This window comes from Hippoglossus stenolepis, chromosome 23 (genome assembly GCF_022539355.2).
Source record: "Hippoglossus stenolepis isolate QCI-W04-F060 chromosome 23, HSTE1.2, whole genome shotgun sequence".
Taxonomy (NCBI): Eukaryota; Metazoa; Chordata; class Actinopteri; order Pleuronectiformes; family Pleuronectidae; genus Hippoglossus; species Hippoglossus stenolepis.
In genome coordinates, this window is record NC_061505.1 from 5688224 (window position 1) to 5706942 (window position 18719).

Sequence of the window (18719 nt, forward strand, 5' to 3'; positions counted from 1 at the left end):
GCTGGGGTTCTCAATCAGTGGCAATGTGAATGTGAAGTGAGAACATAATGTTTTCAAATTCATTCACACGACGGCGCCATCCAAGTGTATCCCTTCAGGTGCTTTTTTTTTTTAACCGTTCTATTCCAACTTGTTTGATAAGTTTTCGGAAACTGCTCATAAACTCTCATAAAGTCAAACTTTGTGCTTAACAAATAGTTTTGACATTCGGGGAAATACACTTATTCCCTCTCTTGCTGGGAGTTGGGTAAAAAACATGAAGTAACTAAACTAGCAGCAGGTACCAAAAGAAAAGCAAAAAGACTGGATATAGGGGGAAGCAGCAAATGAGGACTTTCTCAACCTGTGATCAAACCTCTCTGTACAGAAAAGTTACATCCGTTAACAGGCTGATCAAATGTGTGTGTAATAGTGCAAGTGAAATTGATTTTCAATTGTGAAGCACCAAGATCTGCACACTCCTGATAAGTGTTTGAGTGCTACAAAAAAAAATTGTCGCTAATGTTAACACCCAGACACGTCCACTCCTTTATATGTGTTATCATGTCTTTAGGATAAAATTATGTAAATTCATGCCGTGCTGCAATAACTTTGCTCACCCTGCTGTTATGGTGCCCACAACGATGCACTACTTCTTCTTCTGCTGGTTTAAAAGCAGTTTAGACACCATGTGGTACATTACTGCCACCTACAGTTTATATAATGAGTCAGGCGGGTTCTGACTTTCTCCAGGTTTGCTCCACTCATGATCACTGGGTCAGTTACAGTGGGATCAATGTTCTTATCCAACTCTCTCATCTAAGAAATATATAAGAAACTGAAAAGGCTTTTATGCAAACATGTCAGAAAACATTTCACCCATTAGCTAAAGAGATTAATAAACAAATAACTTTACTTGTCCTGAAATGGCAGTATGGTCTGAATCGGGATTTTAGGAACAGGCCGGTGCCTCAGCCTGTAGGAGCGGGTGGGCCGTGGACCTGCGCGATTCTTAAAACTGGGCTGCGCCTCATAGATGGAGTTCTCCACCATTTCACCCTGAAATGTCGTTGCTGGTTGGGGGTCCTCGGGGTGAACCTCCCAGTCTGAGGGCATTTCTGAAATGCAGAGGGACTCGCTGCTGCTGCTGCTGGAGGACACTGAAGGAGGGATGAGGGTAGGTTCAGATTTGGATGTTTTGATGTTTTGGGGATCGCGTGGGGCAGGTTGAGGTACAGGGAGGTACCTGTCCCCAGTTTCTATTCCCAGTCCTGCTCCTGGAGGTAAAGTCTGACTCCCCTCCATCTCATACTGCCACTTGTCCTTTGGCTGATTGAGCTGATATGAAGTCCCCCTCTTCTTGTCCTTTAAGAAGATATGTCTAGGATGTGGCACTGGCTTCCTCATGCGCCTCCCATTCTGTACACCTTCCTCCTCTTCTTCTTCTTCATCATCCTCTCCACCACTAAAAGCGTTCAGCCCTAGTGCTTCCAAACTGCGGAGGATGCGCCTGCGATGTCCCGTTGGAAGGACTTCAAGCTCCAGGAGGTGCTCGTCTGTGAGGTCCTCGCAGTCTTCCAGATACTGGTATCCTGCCTCTTGGAAACAGGGGATATACTGGGATAGGCGAAGGGTAGACAGCCACTCCACAATCTCCTGGCTGGGATCTGGAGGCTCCGACATGGCGCTCTAGTTTCAGATCTGCCACATCAGGCCGACCTTTAGAAGACGTAGCGGTCCAACCTAAAACCAAAAAGACACAAAAACAGATAAAAGTAAGTGATGGTTGAAGATTAATGCTGCGATCTCGTGAAGCTGCATGCACCATCAAACAGAATTTAATCTTTTACTTGAGATCTAAGTTCATGACTCCACTCTTGTACCAGAGACAGGATTATTAACCTTTGAAACATCCATTAACTCAAAACAGGAATAATTTAAAATATCTGAGAGGCTTTAGTGATATGCATTTTTCTTTTTTTCCCTACAAGCCAAAATTATCCAAAGTGGATATTGATTTTGTCTTAGAGGAGAGTTTTGCTGTTGAAAATGTAAGGCTTGGATTTCAGCTTGAGATATCACATCGATGGCACGAATCATCCGCAGCCGTGGATCTGTGTGACCTCATTAAAAGGACGCTTTGACATTTTGGGGGAATTGACTTTTTCCACTTTCTTACCGCGAGTGAGATGAGAAGATTGATATGCGAGTGTCACATCTGTCTGTTAAATCTGAAGGTCGAGCCACGGAGACAATACGCTTAGCTTAGCATAAAAGGATGACAACAGGGAGATTGAGCTAGCATGGTCGGAATAAAGTTAAAACAAGTTGAAGTGAACGCAATCTCAGGTCGAAAAACAACAACAACTCTGAAAGCCTGCGAAGAAATTTGGTACTCGATTTACCGAGTTGTTGACGTCATCCCGTGAATCAATAAACATAATTTACACTTTAATGTGACATTTTTACACTTTTGACACTCGTAAACTGTCTCTCACAAGAGTTTGTCCATCTCTCGCCAATGCTGACATTTTTATCATTAATTTGTTGTACGTCTTAAATTATTTATGTCACCGGAAACTTCTTCTTCGTGCAGATATTGGAATCGGTGTCAGGTTGTTGTTTAAACACTCGAAACACACGAATACAACGTTCATGTTTTTTTCCCAAATGCAAACTTCACAGCTTATAAAACACACCGAACTAAGACTCGGGTAATGGGACCTTCCGAGGAGGGCTGTCGATTTCCTCATGTGCTCCACACAATAAGCTAATTTTCCACAACCCTTTTAAGTTTACCCTGAAAATCTCAAGATGCATCTGATGTTCATTCTGCAAAGAGTGAGCACACACACACACACACACACACATCAACAGAACCTAAACATGCAACACTCCTGGATGAAACGGCTAGAAACAGCTACGAGGAAACGGAGAGCCACCACCAACACGTGGCTTCACACTTAGGTTTCGGTGCCGATATTTACTGAAAGCTAAAGAAAGGTGAGATGACAACACTTTTTATCGCAGCAGGGTTTGAAAATGCAGCTCAGGAGCAACAGCGAATTGCTATTGTTGAAAGTCTACTTGTTAATGTCGCCACACCATCTTTTTTCGGTGTCAAACTCGAACTATCTCCTCTTCCATCTTGCAATCTTGCTCTCACACACACGCTGGAAACTCACAGGATGATACGACACCATCCAAACCATCTTCTCACATCCACTTCTCTTTTAGTTGCAGCGGCCGTAAAGCGGTGTTACTTCTGCTTTCGGGGAAATAAGCTCGGTTCATGTTGTGTGTTTGAGTGTTTTACTGATGTAACGAACACGGGCGGGAACTGTCCCTTTGAATGATTTTCAAATATGAAATCAGTGAAAAATAGAGAGCATCTCCTCTCATTTGATGTTTTTTTGGTTGTATTCGTGCACAAAGAGTAAACCAGTGGTGCTTTTTTTGTACTCAGCATATTATCTTGTGAGCACACACACACCACACCTTTGTATTATTAGCACTGAGCTTGCAGGGGAAACAATTAAAAGTCCCTGCTCAACTCACAACAATATGCAGTGTGCTGAAAACAGGGGCCTGCGCTGCTCAGTCTATCAGAGCAGCCCAGCTGTGTGTTGCAGTGTTAACATGCAGGGACCCGTGTTGGCCAACAGCCAGCGCAGGCACACGCCAAAGCTCTCTCACGCATTTGACCCCGGCCCCGCACCACATCTCTGCCTCTTAGCGCTTCGACGCCCACTCACGCAGCTGCACGCTATCACAACACCTTACACTTTTTTAACTGAAGCGCTATTTAAGGGCTGGAAATAGAAGTTGTGAGGCACAGCCGCTGCCCACTGGTGTCACAGCCCAGAGAGTTTGTAGATCAATAGAGCAAAAAGAAAAACAATGTCGTGTGTGTGTGTGTATGTGTGTGTGTGTGTGTGTGTGTGTGTGTGTGTGTGTGTCTGTATAGGCATTGAGATACATCTGCATTCTACGGTGGTCCTGAAGTGCAAAACACAACAGCAATGAAAACAACACAACAGCAAATCACAAAACATGATAGCAAATAAAGAAACACAAAGACAAATATTTTGTTGCTGTCTTTTGTGTTTTGCCGTTGTGTTTTGCACTTCAGGGCCACCATAGCACAAACACACACAAATCCCTGACAAACAATTACAGCAATATGTTAACACAAGATCTTGTTTACTACACAAAACCAGCTGCCAGCACAGGAGATGTGTGTGTCTGTGTGACACCCACCTCTACACAGTGCCCCTCTCTCTCTCTCTCTAACTCCACGACACTTCAGGTATGCTTAGACAAGAGTGAGTCACACACAGCAAGCACGCCCATGCATGCACACACACTCAACATACACAAACACACACACACACACACACCTACCTCTTCAGTGCCAAAGTCCAATGTGGATCCTTCCTGGTTTGAGAGAAAGAAAGAAAAACCTGTGATGTCCACGTTTTGCAGTTGTACTGTAGCGGGATAAAGTTGTGTGTGGTGCTGAGTTGTATGTAAGTGTGTTTGTGTGTGTTTTCATCGGTGACTCCCACGTGTGAAATGTGCTCAACTTGTGTGTTCACACTTACAGGAAAGGGCTGTTACACCACTGTGGATGTATTGCAACAGGAGAACCATTATTAAAATCTGGCTGCATGGCTTCACTTTCTATTTTACGCTTATTCTAAGGAGCCTAAACTACGTAAAAGTGACACAAACACCCCCCCAGCACCGATATTAAAACTACACACACACACACTCTGGCATCGATTAAATGAGCCTGGGGCACGTTGGCGCGCACCTAAGTCGAGTTAAGATCGATGAAGAACACCTGAGGCTGGGATGTGCAGCACTTACCCGCAGGTGGAATCCTCAGGTATCATCCACACACCTTGACACGCGTCCTCTCGGTCATATTGTGCAGCTCTGGCGTTTCTGTTGAGCGTCACAGCTCCTCTCACACACACACACACGCACACACACGCGTGCACGCGCACACACGTCTGTTTCCGTTCCCTGTGTTCAGGCACGCCCACTTTCAAAGCCTTTTTACGCACCATGGCACAAGCGCAGCCCCGCGCCTCCACTTCCATTACCAAACACTGCAGGGTGTTAAACAGACTTTAATGCTCTGCTGGACTCTTTCAGATTCTTCTTTGTAAACCTGTTTTACACAATAAAAAAATCAAACTGTGCATGTGATAAGCAGAGTGGAGGGAACACAGGGGTGTGCGTGTCCCAGCTTGATCCAGAGGCCCCAGGCTGCACATCCAGCTCACAGAGGAATGCAGCAGCCTGATACCTGACTCACACCACGAAGAAGAATAAGAAGAACACACACCTACTGACTGGATCTACACCCAGTGCTCTTCCATTGATCATCTTTGTGCTCAGACTGGACTGTAACATGTTGGATAAGACTAAATGACGTGAAGGGGGGAGAAAAATGCTTTAAGAGATATCATTAATTAAAATAAAACTTGTTTTACGTATGTCAAAAAGTAAAAGTATTAAAAAATACAAAGTCAAAGCATAAAAGAGCATCAAGCTAAAAACAAATCATCGGAAGTGCAAGTGAAACCATCAATAAACACATCAAATGTAGACTTTTCTTAATTTTTAGGTTTGTGTTGTTTGTGTTTTTCTTTTAAAATCATCTCTACCAATAAATGAATAGTCACTGAAGTGGAAGAGTGCAGTTCGCAGAATCAGCCACTTGATGGCGACATAGAGCTGATTCAACAATGACTAAAGCTGTTGTGATACTTGTCAGTCTTAATACTGGGTATTTTTATTTAAATATTGTATATTGTATTCCATAAATACACATTCTACTCCTGTATCATTTATATTATCATTAGTATTCTGTCTATTACTAAGTACTTCATTTATTGCTTTGCTTTCTCTTTTGATTTGGAGATTCCCAGCAATAGTTTTTCATTCGACTATTCTTGTATAACCAGTGTTTTTTTTTTCTAAATACCATAGAATTGACTTGAAAGTTTGCAGAAGGAAATAGAAGAGTTACAAACATGAGGCTGAATTCAGCTTCTGTGTTTCGGTTTCAGGACATTTGACTTTTGTTTGTGTCAAATTAAAGCGAAGTTGCTCTGTTTTTCCAACTCTGAGTCTAAAAATCATGAAAAAAGGCCCATAGAGATTTTTCCATGTGATGGAGTAACACACTTTTCTTTCACAATAAGTACTTTAAGACCATTTCACTTTACTTTGACTATTCTTTGCAGCTTTTACAACTTGTCTTTCTCGTACTTGTAGTGGAGTCGTTTTAGTTAACGATAGCATTTGTACTTTTACTTTGGTTTAGGATCTGAAAGCTTCCTCCGGTCTCTCTGTCTTAGGTCAGTAAAATCAGGAATTCCTCAGAAGCCCCACAAAGTGACACAGAACAGTGTTGATGTTGTAAAGTGTTTCAGTGAGATGCAGTTCTTTTAAAAGTCTCCGTCCTCCGGTGCAGTGCACACACCAGATGGTTTTTTTTACTGATCCAGGAGCAGATGAGGCCTCGGAGCTGTTGCTGTTACTGTCTGAGCGTACAGGCAGTAAAATGAATGACAGAAGAAAAGAGGGATGGAGGGATGGAGTGTCTGGAGGACAGAGCGTTTTCTCCTGGCTCCTCTTTTGTGTCTCCGTGCCACGCCTCCGGGGGTCGCCTTGGCAACGTGTTTTACTGCTGGCAGCCGTATAAATACAGCGCTGGCTCCTGGACGGCTGAGCACAGCAACACTGCAAAACCAGGGGCCCCTCAGCTCTGCATCTAAAAGGAGGTACACAAGAGAAGGCATTTTATTTTTTGCTGAACATTTTTGATATTATTCACCGATATTTTGTGCGACATGAGCTGAAAAAGAAGCAGGAAACCGGCCGGATGAGACACTGATGACTTTTCTCTTGTATTTCTCAGCTCTGCATGAAGGAGAATCTGCAACAGATGGATGAAGCCGAGTCTGTTCACGGCAGAGAGATGGAGGAGGCTCGCCACAGCTCGTCCATTGAGACTGCTCAGGGAGGTGAGGCCCACAGATCATCCAGGGTCCATCACGAGGAGACTGTGGGTAGGAGGAGATGCACAGGTGGAGGCGGTGGAGAGGAGACGCAGACGGGTGGAGAAGAAAGGATGCTCTGTCCAGCAGAATATGAGAAGGAGGATGAAGGGAGGAGGGGGAGTGATGATAAACTGCAGCTGGAAGAAGAGTGCAAGCAAAAGGTTTTGGGGGTGCTGAAGGAGATGAGAGTTTTTCACTCAGAGAGAGTGACAGCATGGAGAGAGGCCCTCAGAGAGTGTGCCTGCATGCTCAGTAAGTATCCACCAGGGGGCGGTGATCAGCAGGATGCATCAACAGCAGGTAGGGAACTGATCTCAATCATAAATGTCCTTTTCTGCCCTTATACGTCGGATTATTAGTGAGATATTGAAGAAAGGAAATTGAGAAAAAAGTACAAGAATAAAGTTGTAATTTAATGAGAAATAAATCATAATATTCTGATGGTAACGTTGTAATGTAACAGTAAAAATTCATAATAAAACTAGCTTTCTTTTGATCTGGAGATTCCCAGCCAAAGTTTTTTTATTTTATAAATTATATAATTTATATATTCATAGTTTAATGAGAAAAAAATGAATGATATTAAAAGAATAAAGTCACAATTAAATTTAAAAAACACAATATTATGAGAATAAAGTCAGCAACATTGTTTTCTCATTGTATAGTATCGTTGTTAAAGAATTTAAATGTACATAGCTTTCAAAAAAGGGAAGTTTGAGAAATATATATATTTTTGCTGTGATAGTTGCCCATGTTCTAAACATCTCTTTTGTTCTTGTCTCTTGTTCAGACTCCTTCAGTGATACTTTCCAGAGCGTGTCGGAGGACTTCGAGAACATTACGAAAAAACTGAGCACGATCGTAACCAAACTGGAAGCAGAAGTTCTCCGTGTGTCTGCGGAAGAAGCCTCAGGTGTGGATGTGGCGCTTCACGAAACCAGAGACCCAGAAACCTCAGCTCCACCTGAAGACGGCAGAAACCGCCCGAGCCTTCAGGATCCACTCGACTCTGACTGCGAACGGGAGGCTGAGGATGAAAGGGATCAAAGGAGTCCGTCACCAAACACTGAACAAACAGCCGACACAAGATTCAGCGGTTCCAGCAATGTGAAGGACACTGGGGGAGAACTGGAGGTCAGAGGTCAAGTGGGTGATAATGAGGAGGGCTGTGTGTCTCCGGTGAGTCAGACGGATTTACTGAAGGAGACGGACAAGGACACAGAGAGGACGAATGTCAAGGTCAAAGAGGAGACAAAGAGCGAATGGACCACTGTCGGGTGAGTTAATAAGGGCAGCATGCCTTCATTTTATCCGAATAACCCAAATAACCCAATTTAACTCGTCTATATTCCGTTTATTTTAGGTCTTTTTGACATTTTTCCCTCTCAGAAGAGGCTCAGCTGGTTTCCTTGTCAACAAGCTGTGTGTGTGCATGTGTATGTGTGTGTGTTTGTGTTTGTGTGTCTCTACAGCTCCACACCTCTAGAAGTGGATTTTAACTTCAACTTATTTCTCCTCTTCCTCTGGCTGGTTTATTATCCGTCCAATTTCCAGTGGTGCAGTGAAACATCATGCTGTTCGGCCTCATGCAGTTTCCTGGAGATTTCTCCACGTTTTCTTTGTTCTTCTTTGGACACAAGTTTGACCAAATGGCATCCTGAGAATGTGTGTGTGTGTGTGTGTGTGTGTGTGTGTGTGTGTGTGTGTGTGTGTGTGTGTGTGTGTGTGTGTGTGTGTGTGTGTGTGTGAGCAGTTGAGTTCATGAAGCACTGAACTGGAAGTATATTACAGCCTTGTAATGAGCTTACAGGCATTATTCTAATATTGATCCCAAACACTGCACTTGCATTTGAATGTGCTGGACCACCGCACGCTGTAAATAATGAATTTACCAAAGAGAGGCTGGGGTCAATTGTTTACTCGTTAGTTTTGCACTTGTTTTGATATGATATTCATAAGTTATACAGCTTGGTGGCGTCTCAAGCTCATCTCGTCCTCTCCGTGTCCCTGCTCTGCTTCTGGTGATCAGATCAGCTCCGGTGAAGCCACACGGTGAGAGTCAACACTTCCTCCCTGATAAAATCCCTTTTCATCCTTATCAGTGCCGGCACTTTGCCAGAGAGCGACCTGATGTTATAAGAGCCCAAAAAACTGTGTGTGGAGCCGACAGGAGGTTGATCAACTGGGTTTGGTGAGGACGATAAGATGAAGTGAGACAGGAAGTGACACAGGAAGTGAGACTTTGATGCTTTTATCTATGAGGGAGACAATGGGCTGAGGGTGAGTGTTTTTTTAGCTTAAAAGTGAACGCACATTCAAAATGTTGTAAATTCTTTTGTGTCGCGTATGGAAATAGAAAATCGATAATGCTGTCATCCAGTGGTGTGAAGCTACAGCTCGAAGAAGCTAGTAACAGATTGGAAACATTACGATCAGGATTTAATGCCAACTTGAGAGATGCTACAAATTCAATTTTTATAATTTTGCAGAGAGCCAGGCTCACTATTCCAGTTTAAGTTATTAACCGTACGTGATGGCATCTCCCATTTTCTCCCTTTGTACAAATATGAAGCCAAAATATCGTCCATCTTGCACTTTTCATGTTATTTGAAAGGTTGGTTAAAATGGTTAAAGCACCTTTTATCCTCCATCCTGTTTGGTGCCAGTGCTCGTGGAGGTGGTCAGCTGGCAGGCACCAACATGTCAACTTGTGCTTTCATCTGGAGAGAGAACAAAAAGAATCACGTCCTGCATCAAGTCCCCTGTTTTGTTTGGACGCGTGTCTGAATGGAACCATCTTTGTATTTAAATGAACTTATATTTGGTTTCTTACTGTCTGGTACTCCCAGCTGGCGAATGGCTGGTTGCCTGGATCCGTCCGGCAGCCGAACAAATCAGACAACGTTCACATCGAAGGAAGAAGCCAACTCTGGGAGAGGCTGATATGGAAATTTGATTACTGACACTTTTTTCCCCCTCCGGAAATATTCCTTAAAGATAGAACATTTCTGCTACAAATTCTACAATGTTAAATATTATTGTATTTGTATTTTTGGAATAATATCCAGGCTCACTGGTACAATGGAGGACGGCCAATCACACGTGCCAGACGCGTGCTTTATCAGGGCGCCTGTGGGTGCGGCTGAAGTCCTGAGCTGTGAAATCGCCGATGCCCTCAGCTGCCTCATGGTGACCGGGGCAGAGGAGCTGGTCAGCAGAGTGATCCGGGTCAAGGTTCAAGGCCGAGCCAACTTCCACTTCCCCGTGACCTTGGTCGTGCCTTTCTGCGCACGTTACCGGGGCAACTACCGGGATGTCGCTGTGAAAATAATGGACGAGGAGAGAAGGGCGAGTTACGTCACTCCGGCAACAACAGAGGGAACGTATGGAGGACAGAGGGTAAAGTCTTCTATGTGCATATATTTCCAAATGTTTTTTTGTCTTTTATTTTTAATGTCAGAAACTCCAGTAAAGTGATAACAACTGTTTCCTCAATCGACATTCTCAAAAGTTTTCGACAGTTATAATAACAATAACTGAGTCTGCCATAATTGTACATAAGCTCAACCTAAACCCTGATCCAACATCAGGGGGATGTCATTTTCTTTTTTAGGAGTTTAATAACAGATTTGTCCTGAAGAGATAATTCCATTTGTTTCATTTATGTCCTCACAGGGCTCATTTGCAGAGGTGAGGGTCTACACCTTAGGCCTCTTTGCGGTGGTTTCCTGTCTGAAAAGAGAAAACTACACAGTTCCCAGAAGGGGTCTGTCACTCAAGCTCTCGATGGACCCCCGCATTTGTCTCAGCTACCTCCCAGGAGCCTTTGCCGCTCCAGTGATGGCACAAACCACGGTACGGGGGATGATTTGATCACCATCCATCTCCCTTCCACCTTGATCATTACCCATCCTTCTCTCTGCTGCGTCTAATAAGAGTTTGGCGTGTAGCAGAGATCATTGGTTTACACAGCGGATTTGTTCTGGGCTGTTTGGGATTTCAAAGTGGGTAAAGGTTTGTGTAAATTCTGAGATCGGCCCTTTGAAATAGTGCTCCCTGCTCAAAACACTGGAGCTGCTCCAAAGATGAGATAAAGACATGAGCGTGGAAAGAGGAGAGGGAGAGAGAGAGAGAGAGAGCAGAACGACATCGACTGCTTATTAATTCATAAGCCTTCATTTTGACAGATTTTTGGCTGTGAGGTAGAAAAATGAGCAGCTGTGGCCGTTCTGTCTGAGCCCAGACGTCTGTGATCTAACTTCACCGCGGCTGTTTGTTGCTTGATCTTACGTCTAAAAACCAACATCTCCCACTCTGCACGGCTCCCTCCGACAAAACAGCACGCTGCTGGCAAAACAAAAGTGTGGGTTGTAAAAAAAAGAAAAGAAAACACTTTAAACTGCTGCCTGAATAATGCAGAACAGATGCTTCCTCCTTGTCTGCTTCAGATCCAGCCTGTGGACACCGTCCTCCTGGCGGCCGTCAAGTCCAGAAGTGATGTCTATTATTATTCGGTGGCGTCCACGAGCCCGCTGCTCTACCTCGCCCACCCGAGCTCGCAGCCCCTGAGGAGACCCCTCACCGTCACCCTCCCCTGTCCCCCGAACCCGGAGAGAAAGAGGGACGTGAGGGGACGAGGGAAACAGACGCAGCATCACCACAGTGGACCTGTTGCTCCAGCTTGGGATCAACCTGCTTCCAATAGAGTGAGGTAACATAGGAAAAGTGTGGTACAGTATCAACCACTGCGCCACTGTAAATAATCAAATACATATTTAAAAGCAGGACTTTCACTTGCAAATGATTTGTTTTGATGTCTTTGTCTCTGTCAGTGCACTTGGTGCCTCCCTGAAGTCCCCAAAGGAGACGTCCAATGAGCTGCTCGTAGTTCTGGTGTCAAGGGACAAGCAGTGGAGCGTCCTGGAGAGAGTGACAGTCAGGAACCTGCAGAACGGGCTGGCGTCCTTCGAGCTGACAGAGAACTTTGACAGGTTTGCAACATCACGGTTTTCTGCCCTTGAAAATAATCATCGGTGCAAAAATGAAAATATCTGAAGAGAATAGTTACTAGATTATTGTAAATAAGCTTCAAAATCCACTGAAAATACAAATATAACCGTCCTAAGTGGATTTTTTGGAGGAGCTTAAGTTTTTCGAATAAAAAAGTGATCTTGGGCTTGAAAAGGTTGGTAACCACTGATCTGGGTTGATGTAAAGGACAAGGAAGAAAATATACTTTCAAGTGTTTATTTTTTTAGCCTATCTATGACAGCACAGCTCTGCGCATGTGTCGCTGCATCGTCCAACTGAACAAGACGATAACACAAAGTGCAATGTGAGGCAGGATCATCCAAAGCAGAACCACACACAGTGCGGACGACACCAGGCTCAGACGTGAGGGGCCTCGCTCGTTTGAATCATCGTGTCTCTGAGGTTCGGCGCCGATTCGAGCAGCTTGTCCTCCAACAAGAAGTGTGATCTGAAAACCACACAGTATAACATCAGAATTGTTTTCATTTCATACTTCAGACACATGCGTTGTCATGGACAACTGATGGATTTCGTACCACGTGTCCTCGTCCCTGAGCCGTCCTGCTGAAGTCGACCAGCCACCGCAGCTGATCTGAAGGGTTGTAGGTTTTCAGCTCGCTGCAGTCGTCTCCCGTGCACAGCGTCAGTACGGACCAGCTTCTCACGCCCCGAAAGAGGATGTAACAAATCCTGCTTCTGACCACAGAGCAGAAGAAAATGCTCTAATGCCCGACAGATCAACTGAAGTGAAAAAGTTTTCATTTACCGTGTGTACCTTCTCACGGAGATGCAGTTAGAACCCGTCGACTCCAGGTGCATTTGTTTCTCAGGGGAACCAGGAAACTCCTGGGATCTATGCTGCGCCGCTCTTATCGCATCAAGGAGACTGTTGAGACTGAAAAGCATCAAGAGCAGTGAACAGTTTGGATAGTTTGATACAGACAATAATATTAGTTACGTTGCTATGAGCTCTTTTAAGACCTTTCAGTGAAGTACAGCCTTTTTTTCAGTTTTCGTTTTGCCAGGGAGTTTTTCTGCAAGACACAAAGACTTAGAAGACAAAAAAATATATATATATATATTGTCTAATCGATATTAGAGAAACTGAAATGACAGTTTTGACTGTTCTACTTCAGACTGTAAGTAAATGTCTCTAGTTTCTCCAGAAATGAAGCCAAAATATCTGGGTACGAGCTACATAAAATGACAAAAAACACCTTTAAGAAAAACGTATTTCGTGTGTACTCTGACATTTTGGTTTGGTCCATGTCCCATCCTCTAACATGGAGGAGGCAGGGTTCTTTTGACCTATACCATAGTCAGGCACCAGGTGGCGATTGAGACATTTTGGCTTCACTTCTGCGGTTAGTAGTTTTTAAGAGTCGATTTCTCACAACTCGTTTTTGGTTCCTGAGGCCCATGAGCGTGATGAGTGCGTTTGACAGGCGCAGCAGCTTAGCCGGGTCCTGTGCCGTCCTCACAGCCACGTCCACACACCGACTCCCGGCAGTGACCGTCATCAGGAGTCCTCCCACCACGTAGAGGAGGTAGACGACGCTGCTCCTGGTCTCACAGAGACAGAACATGAGGGAATGAGGGTTTGCATGTTTGAGGAGAACAGTTCTTTGGGAAGTCGAATGAAAATACCTGTGGACAATCAGCTCTGGTGGAAACTTCAACATGGAGGGATTTGATGTGTTGATGGGACGTCCCTGCACATTTAACACATTCATATCACAGACAGTAAAAAAGATGGCAGCACCCCCAAATCTGAAGTGCCTTCAATGCCTTGTAGTTATTGAAAAACCTTTACCATCATCATCACAGCGTTCATTTTACCTCTCAGTCGATTAATCTGGAGTCAAACACACAGTCGTAACCGACGTTTTTGTCCTGGAAGATTAAATTCACCTCTCATCCATAAAGATCGTGAACTCACCACTCGTGCAGCTTCAGTTCCACGTCTCAGGTTGTCGCTCACGTTAGCAGCACACACGCCTTTTTTATTTCGACACGTTCCACTACGGAGGACAAGAAACGAAATGTGGAACGCTACAACCGACTTAGAGTGAGCTCTCCTTTACATAAGGGGTTTAAGAAAGGCAGTATGGATAAAGGGGGGGTGGGGGGGTGGGGGGGGCAAACATGCTTTGAATTCCAGGCTTTAGCTTTTCTATGTCAGAACGTAATCACAACTTCAACTGTACAAATGTTCAGAAATCTCTGGAGAAATAACGAGAAATAAGAAAATAAAGGTATCTGAGTGATTTTAGTTTCAGCCACCGACAATTTAATTAAGAATATTAGTTGTACAGTGTGAATTATTCCTTTAATAAGAGAGGAGCTTCAATCCCTTCTGAAATATTATAGTTTAAATACATATTTTAAATCTAACACAGCTTCAATATGTACTGAAGATAGTATGAATTTTTTATTCAATTTTAAGAGTATTAAGTTTGTTCTCCAGCCCACGATAGCAGACTCATCTCTTCAGCTAATCTCTTTCACTCAGCTCTCCCTCTCCCCTCGCTCCCCTCAGACTGCTGCTGGTCCGTCTCCTCTCCCCCCTGCAGCCCCCCCACCTCACCTCCCTGGCCGAGCGGCTGGAGGAGTCGGTGGGCTGCCACGCCGTCACCGTCGTCCTCCAGTGCCGCCGAGACGATCCCCACGCGGCCCTGGTGGCGGCCCTGCCCAGCCGGGACCTCAGCTGGGAGCTGAACAAACTGGGGGCCCAGGGCTACGGCGGCCCGCTGGAGGCCTCGTCCGACATCTCCATGTGCGAGGGGGACCAGCTCCTGCTGCGTTTCAGCGGCAACATCACGTCCACAAGTACAGAAACACAGTCACATGTGTAGCAAAGCTGGATTACACATGACAGAGACATTCAATGCAATCATCTGTCTTTTGCGATAGGAACTCAAAACAACCCAAATGACGTCCCACACGAGAGACTCACCTTTCACACCCAGCGCACGAATCACCTCCTGGTGCGTCTGACCGAAGTGGACCCCTTTGGGAACTACAGCTCGCCTCACTACAAGGGGACGGCCATGTTTTACAAGGTCACCAGAGGTCAGCTGGAGTGGCAAGGGGACGGAGCCGCCCGGATGGACATGAAGCCGCTGGGAGACCCCGTGTGTGCGCTGTCTCTGACTTTACCTAAGGTGAGGCAGAGAAGTCCACGTTAGAATTGAGCTGCAGAAAGAAAGAAACGATCTTACATTTTAAATTTTGTCTCATTTCAGAAAGTGCGGAGCGTCAATCGGCTCGTGACGGCGAGGGTGAAGTTATGTGAGGAGACAGGTGAGTGAAGTGTCTCTTACTGTTCCCACTATAAAAAAAAATCCTTCTTTTCTTATAAAAAAAAGTGGGGGTGAAAATACAGTAGGAATATTTCAACCTGTTTTAATGCAAATCGAAATTAAACAATCAAAATCCTACAAGAACACTTTTTTAATAACAAAAACAACCTGTCTTTTTGCAGATTAAACAGCCCAACATTTACTGAAAGTATGTAAAACTAGAAAGCCACTGAGTAAAGCTTATTCCACCACCAAGGTCCAACAGTCCCCTAAATAATAAAATATTTAAAACACACTCACAGATATCAGTCCCCTGAATATAGGCCTGAGTTTTACCATCAGTATCCATGAAATATTCTGCTGGGAAAACAACACCTCACAATGTTAAATAAATGCAAAAATAATGAAGACATTAACATACACAGCGTACAACTATTGAACTGAAACATCTGTAAGACTGGAGGTTTTGGCAGATTTGATCGCTCAACAACTAATAAGGTAGAATATTTAAAAATCTAACTCACAAGTATAACAACAAATGCTGCACAAGTGTAAATATCTTAACAGTGTTCCTTTCTTCCTCCTTCCTCCTTCCTCCTTCCTCCATCCTCCCTAAAGACTCCCTGTCAGACTCTCTCCTTCTGTGGTTGGCCGGCGAGCTCTCGGAGGAGGAGGTGGCCGAGCTGGTTCTGTCCCTGCGTCTCCGCCGCAGCGCTGCCCAGCTGGTGAGGCTGCGGGCCGGGGACAGCCTGACCTCCCAGGCCTTCCAGGTCCTGGCCACCTGGAGGAGGGGGCTGCCCGCCGCCCCCCACCAGCTCAAGGCCTCTCAGCTGGCTCGCTGCCTGGCCAAGAGCGGCCGGCCGGACCTGGCCCGAGAGCTGCTGCTGAGACAGGCCGCAGCCACCAGGCAGGGCTCACTGACATAGGAAAGAGAAATCACATCACAGAGGGTTTCTTTAATGCTGAATATGAACCAAGTGAGCTGCTTGCAGTGCTCGGTTTAATCCACAAGATGTAGGCATTGGACTACGGGAGTTTTAATTCTCCTCAGACTTGGAGTTAAATCTTACAAACCACTGGTTCTCAACCTGTTTGGCTTGTGAGGCCTTGAAACTGGAGCTTCATCACTTGAGACTCATTATTTGAGTAGTTTTTAAGAGTTGTAATATATAAACAATCAATTTAATTCTTAAGAAAAAGTCTTACATTTGTTTTTCATCTAATTCCGTACGGCAAATGTTTTGCTTTCACGCCTTATTGAATGTCACACGACCAATTATTCAGACATTCAGACAATCACGGTCAATAACAAAGTACTAGGAGTACTAGTAGTAGAAGTAATAATATTCACTCAGTATATTCACTGTAGACATTTGTAATTAACATATTACCTCAAATGTGTTTTAATGCAACACATCTAAATACTCTGACATTCGTAATATACTTTCTTCTATAAGATAAGATGTACCTTTATCGGGAGGAAAACTCACAATCAACACAACAGCACCAGGAAATGGCAAGGCTGTTTTTCTAAATGTGCACTTTGTCCAATTCTTTGTAATGTATAATATGTGCATCAGTCTGTCTTTAGTTATGGATTTCAGCATAATATTCATACCTAAATTGTGTTAGGAATTGTTAACCCACACTCAGGTTATTTTCCCATTTGAACTCAGATTTTCTTTAGGGGGGGGTGAAGCATTAATCTCTGTCACCACCTTCACATTCTCACTTTATTTTCTAGTTTGTCTCCTCCTCAGAGAGAGAGAGAGAGAGAGAGAGAGAGAGAGAGCGAGAGAGAGAGAGAGACAGGAGATTTACTCGACCAGTCAGCCGTCTCCTCTCTCTGTGTAAACAAACGCTGACTCCGAGCTGTGACCCCCTTTCAGCTCCCTGACACAGAGTCATCTTCTCCACTTGATGTTGACGACTGATCAGAAAAACAAAGGCTTTTTCCTTTTGTGTATTAATATATTTCTGCGTTATTATATAAACTTGTTGGGAAAACCTGGAAGAAACTGTATCTGTGTCTTTGTTGGGGGGGATATTCTATAAGTTAATGCCTTTAAAATAAATTTTAAAAAGATGAATTCAACCCACTCGCAGGTGTTTAATGTATTCAAATATTCAAGATCTAATTTTTCCATGAATTTTGGTTTTAATTCGTTTTCTGATTATATACATTATTATGTATAAATGGGATGAAAGGTCTTGATTGACAGCTGAGACTGACGTGTGATCGATGGTAAATACTCCATCGTCCCGATTGCTGCAAATGTGCAAGATGGCAGCCTTCGTATCAGGGATATGTTGGCTTCACTTCTGGATAGTGACAGGAGGTGGAGACACATCCTCCATCTTCAGTCTAAGGTTCACACACAATCTTCAAATGTCATCTTGATGTGGTTTGATGATGCTTCTCCTTTCAGTGTTGCAGGGGGCTGGAGAAAATCCCCCGCTGACATTTGGCGAGAGGCGGAGTAAACCCTGGACAGATCACCGGCGTGTCTCAGGGTCAACCTACAGAAACAGTCATCCTCGTATTCACACCACAATTCAGTGTCTCCATCGAAGCTGAAAGTCTGATTTCAGCTGTGAGGCTCCAACCTAATGTTTCCGAAGCCAAGAATTGACTTTGAAACGTCCGTAAAACGCAATAGAGGAAAGAAGTCCTCAAAGTTCCCAGGAATAAAAATGTAAATTTGAACACCTACAGATCCGTGACAGGCGGAAGGGGTCGTGTGATATGATTGAAATCACCAGGGCTGCTAATAAAACCGACCCGGAGGAGGTGAGACGCTTCTCCTTCACTGCGTCTTCTGCCTGAGAACCTGAGGTGAAGTGAGGTTTACGCGGCACCACAATGAATTCCTCCCATAACTAAACTGCGGGCAGCAGAAGTGCGCTCTGTCTTTTTTTAATGACATTCACTGGGGTTTTGCTTTTTTTCCTCTGTCTTCAGAGGCTCCCCTGCTCCAGCTGTGTGACATTCTGCAGGCCTTGAGCTGAAACAGGGGGGGGTAATGATCGATGCCGTGTGTCCAGGTGGGGGGTAGGGGGACTCCCCGTGGACACGGAGGAGACCACCCAGCGCCGCGAATAGGGGGGGACGGTTAATGAAGTATGAAATGGTAACAGGTGGATCTGACGGATTAAAGAGGACGATGGCGCCTGCTCGTTCGTCGACGGCCGCCTCGTTTTGTTTCCATTTTCAATTTGGACAAAAGAATCATACGCCCGTGAAATGCAACTCAGGCTTCATGCTCCTGTGGAGATACAAAATGACAGCAGACAAAATATATATATATGAGGAGACAGCAACGTTCTT

General features: G+C 44.5%; 3 protein-coding genes across 7 annotated transcripts in view; 1 reads left to right on the plus strand and 2 right to left on the minus strand.

Moving 5' to 3' along the window:
* The window catches only part of arap2 (ArfGAP with RhoGAP domain, ankyrin repeat and PH domain 2), a 105882-nt gene extending 100866 nt beyond the window's left edge, over window positions 1-5016 (minus strand). The window contains exons 1-3 of one of the 4 annotated variants that reach the window (XR_004694643.2): window positions 4852-5016; window positions 4384-4416; window positions 896-1722 (exon numbers count right to left, since the gene is read on the minus strand). Coding sequence is in view for 3 of the 4 variants with exons in the window: in XM_035148358.2 (XP_035004249.2) it covers window positions 896-1662 (767 nt within the window). In the remaining variant the exon portion in view is untranslated. The remainder of the gene's footprint in view (window positions 1-895; window positions 1723-4383; window positions 4417-4851) is intronic. The other 3 variants (XM_035148358.2, XM_035148357.2, XM_035148356.2) reach the window with 3 other exon arrangements.
* A 1906-nt stretch (window positions 5017-6922) lies between these two features.
* dthd1 (death domain containing 1) lies at window positions 6923-16334 on the plus strand. Its single transcript, XM_047338987.1, has 11 exons — window positions 6923-7358; window positions 7849-8335; window positions 8531-8546; window positions 10056-10457; window positions 10734-10913; window positions 11507-11764; window positions 11844-12049; window positions 14629-14918; window positions 15003-15253; window positions 15335-15392; window positions 16010-16334. Exons 1-11 carry the CDS (start codon window positions 6923-6925, stop codon window positions 16315-16317), a joined length of 2892 nt encoding a protein of 963 aa, XP_047194943.1. The 3' UTR covers window positions 16318-16334.
* The window catches only part of LOC118102335, a 90702-nt gene continuing 83813 nt past the window's right edge, over window positions 11831-18719 (minus strand). The window contains exons 3-11 of one of the 2 annotated variants that reach the window (XM_047338882.1): window positions 15046-15248; window positions 14677-14887; window positions 14029-14110; window positions 13737-13801; window positions 13484-13652; window positions 13071-13123; window positions 12865-12984; window positions 12626-12785; window positions 11831-12537 (exon numbers count right to left, since the gene is read on the minus strand). In XM_047338882.1, the coding sequence (XP_047194838.1) occupies window positions 12322-12537; window positions 12626-12785; window positions 12865-12984; window positions 13071-13123; window positions 13484-13652; window positions 13737-13771 (753 nt within the window). In that variant the 5' untranslated portion in view covers window positions 13772-13801; window positions 14029-14110; window positions 14677-14887; window positions 15046-15248 and the 3' untranslated portion in view covers window positions 11831-12321. Of the gene's footprint in view, window positions 12538-12625; window positions 12786-12864; window positions 12985-13070; window positions 13124-13483; window positions 13653-13736; window positions 13802-14028; window positions 14111-14676; window positions 14950-15045; window positions 15249-18719 lie in introns of both variants that reach the window. The other variant, XM_047338883.1, reaches the window with a different exon arrangement.

Bases quoted from the DNA above. Each gene is read 5' to 3' on its own strand.
- dthd1 (XM_047338987.1), top strand. From the start codon at position 6,923: ATGAAGGAGAATCTGCAACAGATGGATGAAGCCGAGTCTGTTCACGGC. The intron at 10,914-11,506 runs GTACGGGGGATG...TGTCTGCTTCAG, and splicing joins CAGTGATGGCACAAACCACG to ATCCAGCCTGTGGACACCGT. The intron at 14,919-15,002 runs GTACAGAAACAC...CTTTTGCGATAG, and splicing joins CGGCAACATCACGTCCACAA to GAACTCAAAACAACCCAAAT.